At 41.9% G+C, this 14,889-nt stretch overlaps 1 protein-coding gene across 1 annotated transcript in view; it reads right to left on the bottom strand.

Annotated features, from left to right (window-relative positions):
* LOC120841963 (neprilysin-1-like) overlaps positions 1-14,889 on the bottom strand; it is a 118,628-nt gene that overhangs the window by 25,923 nt on the left and 77,816 nt on the right. Inside the window, exons 8-13 of the mRNA XM_040212951.1 lie at positions 9,931-10,029; positions 9,799-9,876; positions 5,132-5,244; positions 4,971-5,029; positions 4,283-4,334; positions 1,465-1,532 (exon numbers count right to left, since the gene is read on the bottom strand). Of these exons, the coding sequence (XP_040068885.1) occupies positions 1,465-1,532; positions 4,283-4,334; positions 4,971-5,029; positions 5,132-5,244; positions 9,799-9,876; positions 9,931-10,029 (469 nt within the window). The remainder of the gene's footprint in view (positions 1-1,464; positions 1,533-4,282; positions 4,335-4,970; positions 5,030-5,131; positions 5,245-9,798; positions 9,877-9,930; positions 10,030-14,889) is intronic.

Below are 14,889 nucleotides of genomic sequence, written 5' to 3'. Positions count from 1 at the left end.
CCTGGAACGGGTTTCGGACTGGTGTGCTTATCGCGTCCAAAAAAAAGTGGTCCCTCGATTTCCGTCTGACGATGTCATAGAAGCGTCACACTGTCGCCAGCAGCGTTCATGGCCGTGTCTCAGCAGCGGTGGTGGACGTGGAAGACGCCTGTTTTGCCTCAGGTCGCCCGCAAGCATGGTTGTGAGCGGTAGCTTCGGTGGCCAAGACTTGCGACAGCGCAGCGAAAGCGACACTCGCATTTGCTCGTGCTCTTTGCCGGAACTTCTGCGACCAACCACCAGGATCGCGTCATCCGACAGCGCGACATTCCGGCTTCTGTGACGCAATTTTTCGCCTCTTTTAGATCACTTTCGATGCATGCGCGAAATAGCATACTCAACACAGCAGTCGGAGACGACTTCCGGGCACCGTAGTTGAAACGCAGTCGGTGACGCTATGGAGCCTGGAACGGGTCTCCGACTGGTGTGTTTAGCGTCCTATCCCACCCATACATCAAAAGTGGTCCCGAAGTGGCAACAAATGACGGCACGGAAGTTGAAGTGTCATGCTGTTGGCTGTCGCGATCCTGGCGGTTGGCCGTAGAAATGTTGGCGAAAAGCGCAAGCGAACGCGGGTGTCGCTGTCGTCACGGCGTCCCAGGCGTCCCAACTTGCGGCTGTTGTAGCTTCCGTGGACCGTCACAGTGGAGAGCGACCTGCAGCAGGACAGGCGCCTGCCTTAGGTACCACAACTTCTGGGACGCCGCCAGGATCGTAACCGGCGTCAACATGACAGTTCTAAGGCGTCATCAGGGGGAAATCGAGGGACCGCTTTTTTCGGCGCGGTAAACACACCAATCGGAGACGCGTTCCAAGCACCATAGTGACACTCAAACGCAAATGTCTTAACGAGCCTGTTGACTACCACATGTGACAAAAGTTCTATATATAGCTTGATTCCGCGGCAAGCCTGGCAACACTGTGTGTCCCAGTGTTCCGAGTCTGCAGTCCCTGGCGCAAAAAGCACGCGCTTATTTTCATAGGAAAAAAACAACGATTTGTACAAATCTTTCCGAGGTACTCTGTAAATGGTTGAGGGTGTAAACAACGTTATTCTCTGCAGCAGAACATTCTGTAGCATGAAGGAAGCGCCTCTTCGCTTGAGAGCATACAATGTTTCTGGTCTTTTGAATGCAATATGTTATCGGGATCTGTATGCCGGCCGAAATTAGGCTGGAAATAATAAAACAGATAGACATATGTAGGCTTTGTGCTCAACTTCAATTTCTATGTTTGACAATGGGTGCAAGAAGACTTCTTGATTTATGTATATACTACATTGTAGTCCCCGATAGATGTTCCAGGCTAATACACAAAAAGCTTAAACAAAGATAGGAACACATTAAAAAAAATGGCACCATGACAATGTGTGCTATATAAATAAACTGCACTTAAAAGTTCTAAACAATGTCTGGGTAAACTTACCAGAGTTATCAAAAGCATGGGAAATTTCATGGCCTATATCTGCTCCAAGTGCTCCCATATTGATTGATCTGAAAAAATAAAGCTTGAGATGCAAGCCTGGAAGGACGTGTAAACCTTCCTCAAAATGGTTTGGAACATAAAACGCCATATGAAGGGTATCGCATTTTAGGTTTTTACTTGTTTTCAATTCAGCTTACTTTTTTGTTTCTCATCTAAAATAAGATCCGTTTTCTGGCTTTCTTGGGTGCTTCGTGCCGTCCCTTTGTTCAACTCATAACCACATACTTATAGCCTTCCTTTTGCTTGCCATGTTTGAGGACTGGGCGATTATTAACAAATGGCCTAGTTGTGCACAATGAAGCATTAGTGAGAGCAAAGTACGAGTAGTACCAGGGGCTTAAACATGGCCGTAAATCAATCAGTGACCAGCAACAACCCGGCCGTGGTAGGACGACATGATCGTTTCCGATCACGGATTCATGTCTGCCCAGTTATAAACACGTCAACGCACTCATACTTAATTCTCTCGTTAGTGCAGGCATTTTCACGCTATTGTGGCATAATTCTGTGAATTATTTGAGGTTTCACGCCTTCCGATCACCAAAATCTGATGACGCTCGCTGCAGCTCAACATTGCAAACATTTAGGGATGCCGCCATTTCGGATATGCTACTGTTCCTACTATGCACGCCGCGCTACCTATTGGAAAATATCACCTTCAATAAGAATGTAACTTCCCAGAGCAAGTGGTTCAAACGCCTACAGTGTTTTTTAATAAAACATTGTTAACTTACTTTTACTCCTTCAAACATCTTCGCATATCTCCGCATAAAACGTTCCGACAAGTCTTAAAATAACAACCTATGTACTAAAGAAATTAAAGTAAAGACGCAGGCGAGTTGGTGACGAATCATGGTAGAAAAACCCAGAGACAAGGAGCTAAAAGAACAGAACAATACGGTCTCAAATCCAACACAAGTATTTAATTAGACACAGTCTTTCTTATTCTTCTGTTCATATCCCCTAATCATCAGCTGGCGCCACATTTGAAAGCATCAAGCAAAAGTACGTGCACGTCTACAGTCTTAAGCGTCCGGTGAATACATAACCAGTTGACCGACAAAGACGGTGGTGACTCATCGTCAAATACAAACCATTAGCTCCCTTTTAAATCCTTGTTGTGCTGGTTTTGAGACGGAGTTGTTTTGTCCTTTTAGCTCCTTGTCTTTGCTTTTTTTTTTTACTATGAGCCTATGTACGTCTCGCGCAGCAGCTGAGTTTCGTTAAGCAGGAATTAGAGAAGCATAGGCTTCTTATCGAAGTTCTGACTGCCAGAATGAGGCTTGCTAGAATGATACCTTTCAAATAAATTAAAACAATGTAGGGTAGTAGAAAACACTGTCATATATTTTATACCAAATGAGCTCTTCATAATCGTGGCATATAGGGTGACCCAATTTGCGAGGCTCGATCCAAAATAGACCGTAAACGTCGACGCCTGCACGTAGCAATCTAAGCTTTTCCTCAAAGGCGTATTTCACGGGTCGTTTTTTCTTGAAAAATTACAAAGCGTAGCTCTCTTTCTGTAAAAAATAGGGCCAAGAAACTACGGCGGCCGGCGACGCGGACGACCAAGTCCAGTAGCGGGGTGTGTTTGGCATTCGCATTGATAGATGGCGTCGGGAGCAGCGTTCGAAGGTGCAGCCGACCAGCGAAAGAAAGCAGACAACACGCAGACGAAATCCCTTGGCCGCGAAAGCGCCGTCTTATGCAGACGCTTTTTTTTTTTTTACTTTAAGTTTTGCTCTTATTGTCGGCATTCATTTTTTAACCAAACCTGTATTTAAAAAGATTATGTTCATTTCAATAAACCACGGTGGTCGCGAGCCGTCGCAATAACAAGGTAGCGCCATTTATCAATACGGACGCCAAACACACCTCGCTGCTTGACTTCGTCGTCTGCGTGGTCACCCGCCGTACATCTTGGCACGTTTGTTGACAGTTTTTTTTTTTACAGAAAAAGAGCTACGCTTTGCAATTTTACAAAAAAACACCGACCTGTAAGATACACCTTTGATGAAACGTTTTGATTGGTTCGTGAAGGCGTCGATTTTTACGGTCCATTTTTGATCGAGCTTGGTGACTTGTGTCACCCTATACATCTCGCATTACAGGGAGAGGACCCATTTTGTCAAGCTCCCTGTAGGAGAAAAATAAATATTTAGAGAAATCACCCAGCACTACGGCCTCTAATTGCAAGAAACATTTTGTATTTCACAACTCACTGAGCTCTGCCACATTTCTCGCCCGAACTTTATTCACAACAAATAAAACGAGATCGCAACTTGCCCAACTCGGTAGTATAAAAATTGTTTTTATTATAAACAATATGGGCTTTCCATAAGTAAATGCGTTTATTTTTTAGGTGGTATTGTTATTGTAACTAATATAGATAATTTGCGGGAAATCATACCACACACCTCAATCTTGATTAACAAGATTTTTAGTTCTCTTTTCATACATTTTTGTTCTGTTTAATTTTAATTTGTTTTCTACATTCAAGAATTGTTTCCAAGCACCCGTTTCTTTTATAATATTTTTCATCAAAAAGGCCGTAATAAAAAAAAAGACAAGGAAAATACAATTGTTCGTAGACAGGGCAGCCTCGCTCATTATTTCATTCAATTTTAAACAGTCGACACTGATTGACAGCTCTAACTAAGGGTGCTTTCCAACGCACGGTGAAGAGCAAGGCATACTTTAATTTCAAAGGAAGCCTTTTGATAACAAATTTCATTGAATTCATGACGCCACTTACGAAGGAATATCGCCTTGAAGAAATGGCGGCTGAAGTATTCCAGCAGCGAAAGCTGAAACATAGGTTGTATGCATCATTTTAGTGATAACCCCAACCTATATATGAAGCCCTAGATAAGTATACTTGCTAATAAAGATTATAATATACATCAACATATTTACATGCATTGTTTAAAACAATACAAGTAAATTATGTATGGGATCAATTTGGGAGATCATGAAAACCGCTTATTAGAAAGTGGTTTTATTCACTAATATTATTACTACATCCTTTTAATTTTCATGAATTAATAACTGTAGTAGGCTTGACTTTTACTGAATGAACTCGAATAAATACATGACGTGGGACATTCTTGCACTCGATGTGGTCTCTATAAAAATACCTTTTAACTCTTAAAACCTAGACCAGTAAGAGTAGTATTTTAAAAATGTGAAAAAGTAAATCACCTCCCTGAACAATTCAGTGCTTACGCAAGAGTAAAGAATATATTGAGATAAAAATATACTACATCGCAATGCAATTGACAAATGGTGGTGATAGCTCTATTACTTGCACGTTAATGGATATAAATGCAAAAGATTGCTTAGCTGACATTTTCTTTTTACATTGGCAAATTTTTTTAAATATTCACCAGGTTGGTTAATGTTTGGAACTTATAAATATGATTTTAAAGAAAGATTGTACTTACAGATACTGTTATCCAGTCCATTGTAATACGCGCCCACTTCTGCCGGAGTAGGGTGCCACCTGTGGAAAGTTTCATGAAGAAAGAGTAACGTTCTTACGTAAGTGACGCCTATCTAAAACAAACAATGGACCAAAACTAGCGTGTATACTACCCATACTCACTGATCTTCCCTCTTATATGGTTGACGTAAATTTTGAAGGTATTTAATGAAGTGATTTTGCTTCAGACTGTGCAATACGTTCAGATATGAGTCGTCCAAGGAAAGGTTAGGCACCTTTAAAAAAAACACGTAAATATTTAGTATATCTCGATTATTTTTTTCTTTAAACGAATATAGTTTTCCGTCGGTGCCTCTTATCCAACGGGGCGACCTATATTTTCTCTGTTTCAAGATGTATTGACCTTAGCTGCACAAATATTTCACGGAAGTAACATTTCTCGTTAGATTGGTCGACGGGTTTATTAAGTTGCTCTCGCTTGCGCAGATATTACGATCAAAGTACATATATGCGGACTTTTCAAAGCAGTTTCGCAGCGCCGACTGTACAAATATATAGGTGCGACTTATACAAATTCGCAACTTATATGTATTAAAGTGTTTTCTTCAAACATACTTATAAAGAGGTGCGACATGCACAAAGATTCGAAAAATGCGGTATTCACTTGGCAGCGCATAAAATTAATAATACTTCGAGTTTATTTTGCCTTCCGTTTTCAAGGCGATACAGGGAGAACATAAAGTTTTCTCTTGATTAAGATAAATCCAATCCCAAAAGATCCATTGTACATAGAAACACGGCGTTGTGACGTCACGTTGACCAACTCATCAAGTTTTTTACTTGTTTTGTTACAGACGTCTCTGCAATCAGCTATCTTATTGTGGGGCGACTATAAAGAAGAAAGAGCCGTGTTTTTGTAGCATGATTAGAAGATAGGTATTGCACAGTAATACAGAGGACAACAAATACGTTCCTTTCATGCCTTACGATTGTAGCTGACGTTATGCCAAGACATCCTAAGCGTTATTGTAAGTAGCACAATAAGGAAATGAACTACTTTTTTTTCGCGGTTTTTACCTTTTTAGAAGCTGTGGTAAGCTTCTTCCTGGCTGAAAAGACTGCTGAAGGCACTTACCCGGAGAAAGGAAAGTCTGGTTGCCATTTTAAATTTCCATGAAACTGATGTTTTGCATTTCGCCGTACAATTTATTATTTGTTTAAGATTTATATTTGAAATATAAATTATTTCTAAAATTTCGTCTAGATTTATACATTGTGCAGCGTAAGTTAAACTTGAGGGTACTGGCGCACCGCCCAGTAGCGGTTTTAACAGCAATAGGTGTTCGAAGATGACTAAGTTCAAAGTCAACGGCGTACGTGTTCGCAGACGACCGAGTAAGCAATGCACCTAACTTGAATTACCCTCTCCCGTTAGGCGCTGTTATACTTCGTTTCAATATAAGTTGTCAAAACATGAACGCTACGGCCACTTCCTTTTGACTAAATGGACCTTTTCCTCATACCGAAGGCAGCAGGCGGTGGCTGCACGAACTAAAAATCGAAGAAGTGACCAACCTGCGCCACCAGTCGATAATGGGAGCTACGGTACCAGTTTCTTCGCTCTCTTAGCTGCTGCGCGTGCCCAACGCGATTTTAGGAGGAGCATCCGTGGCGTCCACCTAAACGTCGTGTTTTTCTTCCCATCCGCTTTCTTTTTTTGTGTAACACAATTATGTGTTAAGTGTTCTGCTCGCTGATCCACAGCCTACTTCCGAATTTCCTCGGTTTTTCGTGCCAACTTCCGCCGCTTGGCATCGGGCGCTCGCGCATGCGCACAACACTTCTCGGGAAAGTTAGATTGGGCAGTGCTGTCGAATTCATAGACGGGTAAAAGAGGAAAGCCACTTTTGTTCAAATTTTGAGTGGCAGGCTTATATTCTAGGCAAAGAATGATAGCGACGTGGTGGGACATACAGAAGGGGGTTCAGGTTAAGAAGGGATCGACTTAGCCCTTGCCCTTGTCTCCAACTGCTTGAGTTACGCTCTGACCCCTATACATTTTGTAAGCGCTGTCACGTGCTTCGCCTCGGTGGCTCTGATTGGCTCCAAAACGCCCGAGCGTTCTCTCTTTACAAGTATAAGGTGAAACGAAGTATTTGGAACTCCAACACCCTGGTAGACGGCGGGGCTGGGGTTCCAAGACAGCTCAAGAGACGGGGAAAGATTTTCAAAAATATTTCGTTTGCCTGCTTGTTGACGCTGGTGAATGCGCTTACTTTTGTTATTTGTTTTGAAAATGCCAAGCGGTCACGGCAGTAGCATATCATAGATGACAGACATCTTGACAAGCGTTAGGAACAAGAGCATGTTGACGTTTAAAAGTTCCGGAAATTCTGCAGATTTCTTGTGGAGGGCGAGCACGTTTTGGGCGCGGTTCACGTCATTATAAGTGGCAAAATACTTTTGAGGGTTATGAATATATTTTAGTGTTTGCGCTGCACTTGGACACCAGTGCTATAAAAAGTGAACGATAAAGGGTGATTGCCAAGGTCCGGAACAGCAGCATTTGCAGTATTGATGTCTCTGTGGTGAGGTTCCTAACTCACTGCACGCCGTCGCTGTTTTAGTGCGTTGCAACATGTGATCAACCTGCAGCATGGTTATAGCGTGACCTCAGGCTACAGTACGGCGCGACATTACAAGGGGAAGCTCGCACTGCACCACTGAAGAATGATTTTAAAGCGCACGCCAGGAGTGTTGCCGTGCACACAGTAGCCTGTGGTAGCACTATGCTAAAATTACACTTGAACGCCATCGGCATGTATGGAAGTTTTATTTCATACTCTTTTAAAATAAATGTTCAAATGTTGCGGATACTACAACTGTGTACCGTGTTCCTCGCAGCATCGCGACCCGACTCGCCAAAGTCGCCCGTTTTAAGCACTCGTTCGAACGGCTGGCTCAACCTGTTCGTTTCATTATTTTTGTCCACCTCAACCGCTTTTCTTAATTTTTTAAGTACTCATTAATTTGTTTCTTAAACTATTATTACTTTTACCTTCCGTTTTTTTCTGTGTTTTTTTATTTTTTATTTATTTTGTATAATTTTTAATATAATTTAGTCAATTTTTATCATTACACTCTTTCTTTTTTCATAATTTTCATTCATCACATTCCACGCTTCCTTCTCATGTTTCTATATAAATTACCAGTTATTAGTAGCGCTTGTTCTGTCCCTTTTATGTTCTTGTCGTCATCCGCTATTGTATATATGATGGCTAACCCAGACGCGGGTAAAGATGCCGCGAGCATTTCTTTCCTTGCCTTCGTGATTAAGCAAAAGCAAGTACGCATAGTCTGTTCTATTCTATTTCTTGTAGAAAACGGTCATGCTCCTTGTCACGGCATTACAGCACACAAAATGCGAGCCCATTCCCGATGTCTATTGCTAGGGATACCGATGCGCAAGCAGTTCTCTTTTACTTTCGTGAAGAATAAAATTTTCGTAGATCGCGCGCAAGGGCTTTGTTCTACTAACAGGAGCTTTTGTCTTCACGTTGCAGACAGATTGAGCTGGCGTACGCAGGACCCGAAATTCGCAATTTACAAAAACGTCCTTAAGGAAAGTAGGCATCCCGGTTTCTTTGAGCTACGCTGTTTCGAAGTGGAACAGAATAATTTATATTTTAACGCACTCGTCTTTTTTTCGTTAAAACAGCATTTTTTAGAAACATTCTGGCCAGATCCATCCGCTAACAGCAGCGCCAAGGCCGACAGTCCCTTCTTCCGTCTCCACCACCGTACCCGCTCCTCTGGTTTCTACTTCGTCCGCGAGAGGGCGAGTGGCGGGATAGAGTTGCGAAATAGCAGGCATACCAGGGAGTGCGTCGTCTGCTCGCCGTTCTCATATAGAGGAGGCGCAGCAAGGTACACGCATTGCTTACTCGATTGCCTCCAAACATGTCCGCCGTTGACTTCGGCAAGGTTCTTGGTCTGACGTCTTACAAGAAGAGAGCAACGCCTTGAAACTTCAAAAGGTAGAATACGCAGCGTTAATACACACTCGGGGAAAACGAGTTTTCGATGCGGAGGCACCGATTTTTTGGTTAATTTTACAGTGTTAAAAGATACTGTGGCTACACTATATGTATCTTACAGTGAACGGCTCTCTTACGCGCCCCATGAGCATAACAGGATGATTTATTTATTTAACTCTTTGGCGAATTGAAACAAAAACAAAAATGAAACATTTATATTCATGTGGTAGCCTAATTGAGCCGGTGAATGAAACGGGGGTTTCAATGTGTAAGATGTTTGATAGAAAAGTATTTAAGTGCTGCATGGTGGAGTGCGTCAAAATCTCATTTGAGCGTTTTTTTTTTCAATCGTGTTTTGGCCTCTCTGTGGTAAAACATAACATTGACTGATAATATTTTATGAATTATTATGGAATATTTGTAAATAAAAAATTTATCCTAATGTCTTCTAGTTTTCTTTTTTTTTTTACAAATCTGAAGACTTGGTACGCAGAGAATCTTTATCTAAATTCCATATTGATCTACCGAACAACCCTCTCCTTTCCCCCTACAATTTGGTAGAAATTAAATCAAATCGCCCAATATACATTTGGCCAGCCGTAGTTATCAAATATTTTATAATCTGCAAAATAATATTTGTTAAGCCAATATGATGAGTACGGTATTTGCTTATTATTAATGTTTATAACACCAGACTTTGCCAAGATAACTAGTAAAAACATTTGCAAGACACCAGGAGTTTCTACCCACAGTGAAAAAAGGTTAAACTGTAATGTTAGTAAGGTCACTTACATATTCATAAAGTTGATTAAGATGCGTGTCATTGAGCATCCAGTAAGGATAACCGATTTTACGAATCATTTTTTGAAGCTGAAATTAATGACATTATTATTAGATTATAAAAATATCGATAGATTTCGGTACCTTTTTTAATGCCTCCTCACGAGTATTGCAATCCATCCATGTATTATTTTCAAGCATTTCTTTGAAAGTACTGTTAACAACATCCACTAAGTGGTTCACCTGGTAGAAAAAGAAATGAGTCATACTCTTAAAAGTGTACTCACCACTATTTCGTCAGATAAAGTTTGTGCTGTGCATTTTATATATTCGACTTACTCTTTTGTGCAAATTTCAAGGGAAGAGAAAACAGGATGTACAGTTTCTATTACGGCAGAATTGTTCGCTTTATATGCATTAACTCCCCGTTTCAGCCATTGTTGTAATTATGCACTGTTCAGCGTTTTTCACGAGGAACAGCAAGGTTGATATAAGATTTAGTACCGGAGAATTTAATAATATAAAAGTAAGTATTTTCTAATGAACATAGTTTAATTTACACCATCAGTGACGGAGAACGGTGTGAAAGGATGCCTTATGTAGCTTCACCAGCCTCCGTTACCAGTGCACTGTAGAAACATCGAGCACTCATTATACGAACTGCGAATATACGTGTTAAAGGTTACGACCGTTCGAGGCTGGTGCAATAGTAGGGATTCTTTGCTAGAACCAAGAAAGTCAATAAGCTGCTACGCTTTGAAAAGCGAGACCAAAAATGTCTAGGTGGCTCAGCAAACATCTTTCATCAAAAAGAAACATTTTACAAGTGGAGCGAGCTTGACCGCTCGAGGTTGTGAAGACAATTTCATTCGACTCTAGGGGTTGAAAAATAAGCTATTTAATACCTTATCACATGCTCATAAAACAAACAAAAAAATGGCTAAAAAAACATGTGTTTTGTCTAAGGCTCGTCAAAATATTATGCGCCGGAGAAAATCACCCATCTGCAATAAGTCCTTATTTCGAATTACTTTTGTTCACGTTCCGCCCTATGAAAAGCACGGCGAAGGAACCCAAGACCGCACCTGATCTCACTGCAATGTCGTAGCCTTCCAAAGAACAAAGTCCGTCTGCTATGGTCACTGATCTCTATGCAGTGTTGCACGCGTTCCTCAAAAAAGGAACGAAAGATCGTTCCTCACTTTTCTGATTTTTGCAACTCGTTTACGTTAGAAGTTCTATATGTGAAAAAACTCGCTCCCATTACACTTAAAAAATTAAACATATCGTCACATATACGTTACATTTGTATATTTATGACTACTCTATTTAATTAAATCGAGGAAAGTTTTCTTTTTTATCTATCCCATCAAATGGGAGCATGCAAATTTGAGTGCCGTGATGGAAGGTCACCACGAGAAAAAACACATGCGGGAGCAGACTTTCATTTGATGATATATTGACCTTTACCAATCTCAGCCTGCAACCATATACATGTTTGAGGTGGGGGATTCCGACAAATTGAATGTACTGTCACCCCCCCCCCCCTCCCCCCGTTGCACGAGCGTTTTACATCTCACGCGTTTCAATCTAAGAAAATCCCTGTTCGAACCTAACAACAGTTGCTTGTCGATGTTGCTCTCCGTAAGACGAGCTAGTGAAGAAGAGGGTAGGGCTTAGGAAGGTCAGTCTTGAAAGCTACAAGTCCTTCTTCGTGAAGTTTGGATTTGTTTCTCAGACTAAAGGCGGGGGACTAGGGAAGAAGGAATAGAGGTTAATTTTTGTGTATATTTTCATTTACCATGTTCGGGATACAGGGTTGTGTTTGTTGTCTGGTAGCCTGTTCTTTTGTTGTAACTGTAGGTCTCATTGTGGAAGTTCAGCGATGGGTGTAGTCGGCCTAAAATTTATGGTGTACGAGGATTTGTGGAAGCAAAGAAAGTAGTTGAGTTTGAAACTTTCTTCTTTTTGTGCCTTTTCTTTTTACTAAAAGTTTCACTTTTTGAACCGTAGTCTCGGCCACTGAAAAAAAAATCGATGTCCACTAGCTCTCTTGCAGCCGACCGTTACCAAGCGAGGACGACACAAAATAAACACTACAATAAGTAACAAAAACGTTAAAGATATCCTGCTCTTCGTGTTGTCAGGGCTCTGGCCTTGTGACCTTCGCGTCTGTTTTCACATGACCCACGGATCGTGACCATAGTAACTGTTTATGATTGACCGAGATAGAGCGACTGACGTAAGGTGGCAGACCCGTGGCCGCATTTGCGGAGGAGCGATCAGCGACCCTGCAAATCGTTGTAGAGATCAGTGGCTATGGTCACCGAATTTCTTTAGATGTGCACTCGAACTCAGCGTCTGAAGCCTGCTACAGCCGTGCCATCTTGCTAATTCCATCAACGCGGCAACGCAAGCTTAGACTCTAAGCCAGCCTCCCAAGCAGATCGCGCTGCCCGCGTTCACCCCTCGTTTCGCTCGGAAAAACAATAATATAACCACAGGCCCGAGCGTGCACCAACTCTCGTTTGAACTGCCAAGGGTTCACCAGGCGTCCGCTTTCTGCCGTCGGCGTCATCCTCCACAATAACTCGTCCGACATAGGCTTGCGTTGTCGCGTGTTACACTCCGTTCACCATTAAGATGAGACGGCAGCTAAGGCTACAAGCGCCATCTAGCCCACGCTCCTGGCTTTGGGAAGTGCATTTCAAACGCGAGTGCTTGGTTTGCGGGAGATAGTTTGAAAGCGGCGACCTCGTAATCCCGCACTCGTGGCAGTGACTACAGTCTCGGCTTGAGGATGAACGGAGCATAGCAAACGATATTCGGAAATTGGCACCTGCCGTGTCTGGCTTCACACTCAGCGTTCGCGCGTTCTTTCCCACAGAAGGCGATTCGTTGCCATGGTGAAGGTGCTATGACAGACGGAATTGATCGTGCGGGAGGAGTGGGCGGGGTGGTGAAATCAGGTGCGCACTTGGACTCTTTCGCCATACCTTTCAACGGGGGGAACGTGAATTAAAGTCTTCGACATAAGGATTTAGTGCAGATGGCCGATTCTTTCCAGTGCCTAATATCTTGATGAGCGTTACATGAAGCATACGTTTTTAGCTCACAATTTAGGCGAGTTTTTTTTTTACTGCAACATGGGGCTCAACTACCGGTGTGCGGAAGCACGCACTTGCAGATTTTTAAACATGCTCTTTTTTCCAGGTAGATTGCGAGAATACAAGTTGTATTGACGAATCGTGGACCAATTTTCTATACTGGGGGAGGAACATAGGTGGCATGTGCTCATATTAAGTTATCATTTAAACCAATGAGCGATGTTTTGTAATTCCTGGAAATAGAGCGTTACCAAAAAAAAAACGCGTTACCAACAGCTGCCTCGTTAATAATAACTTGCTACTTTTTCAGTTACATACTAATTTACTTGTTAGATATAGAAAGAAACTGCCGAGTAAAGTATTTTTGTTAGTACTTTACGCTATCATCTAACAAACTATGTTACTCATTGCATTTAAATAAGATTATAATGCGAAAGCATTAACTGTCCCATGGAGCGGAGCTGGCGTTTTCCGTAAATTTGAAAAACGGCCGAAATATTTCCTCTGCGTCAGAACCAAGAAAAAAATGGCAAAGAAATTCTCGCCGCGGAAAGGCTATTGAAATGGCTGCCAAACGCCTGAATACTCTGTAGAGCCCGGCCGGCCGGCCTCCGCAGAGGCTGCTCGGCGTGCCTCTACGGAGGATAGCAGGGCACGCAGCTTCTAGGAATAGACCCTTTCCGAAATTCAGTGCCATCTGAGGGTATGTAAAGCAGTTTAGGTTTTGCCCTATCAATGGCGGAAATAAACTTGTATCGGTACCGTCACTTTCGCAAGTCAACGGCACGCGAGGAATTGTTCAGTGTGAGTTCTTTCTCGATCACTCTAAGTTCAATGGTGACCGAGAACCTGCATTCAGAACAAAGCCCTAACCCACTCAGATGCCTCGAGAAAATTCTATACACCATGGTGCTTTAAAGCCGATTGCGAGCCGCCCGCAGATTGACTGAATCTGAGTTATTAGAAATAAACGGTTACGTAGCTCTTGTGTTTTATTCGTACGTCGCGTCGTACTCAACCCTTTGAGTATACACGCATCGCAAGACCCGCTTAGGAGCATCTTCAACGTCTTTCTTTATGAATAGCTAGAAGGCCGCCATTGGTATGGCACAGATGCCGTTCCACAGTTGATGATATTGATCAAAGTGGCCAGACTGAATTTCGGAGAGGGTCTATACGCTACGCATACGTAGGCTTTCGCATTCCTACACGTAAGAGGTCTTAAGTGTCCTCCTGTAATATTATATTCTTTCAACATAAAAAGAAGTTTATTCGCGTTCTGTATTTTAAGTTATAATCGTAAATACTTTTTTGTTTTTCTCTGCGGCATTATTTCAAAATCCTTCACTAAGATGAATCAAAAAGAAACATTCTATTGAGAATTGAAATATATATTTATGCTACAAATTTGATACAAAAATGAAATAAACGCTATGAAATCACTCTGTAAATCTTTAATTGTTGTCGAAGTTCGCATCCGTGGCTTACTGCCGCCGAATAGTACTGAAATTAGAAGAAAGTCAAAAGTGCAAGTTCGTTAGAGTTGGAGGTGACGGTAACCGTATTTTGAGACATTTCGAGGACGAGAACATATCTCAGTAACGCCTTAATTTTTGGCAAGCTAAAGGGTAGCGCTAATTCGTTACTTATTTTCTGTAACGAGCACGACACTGTTTTTTTCACACAATATAAAAAAATGTACCAAGACTCAACCAGAATGCCGAATCGTGGGGTATTAACCCTTAGTTTCCCAATCTGCATTTAAAGGCACACACCATGTACACCATTTTTTAAGGCTCTTCGAAATACTGTATGCCGGCGAGCTCCCACTGTTAAACAGAAAACACAGTGCGCTATAATATGCACTTTTGTTTGATTTCTTACTCTGACATAAGCAAACGCTTTAAGTTAAAAAAAACGCACGTTGCACGTTTTGGCCTTGGCCAAAATATTCGGAGTGTTTAGTTTCTTTTAGTCTGGCAATAGCTTGTTTAGT

This window comes from Ixodes scapularis, unplaced genomic scaffold, assembly GCF_016920785.2.
Source record: "Ixodes scapularis isolate PalLabHiFi unplaced genomic scaffold, ASM1692078v2 PGA_scaffold1__304_contigs__length_218370807, whole genome shotgun sequence".
Taxonomy (NCBI): Eukaryota; Metazoa; Arthropoda; class Arachnida; order Ixodida; family Ixodidae; genus Ixodes; species Ixodes scapularis.
Note: the sequence above shows the minus strand (reverse complement) of the source record. Positions and strands in the feature narration are given on the sequence as shown.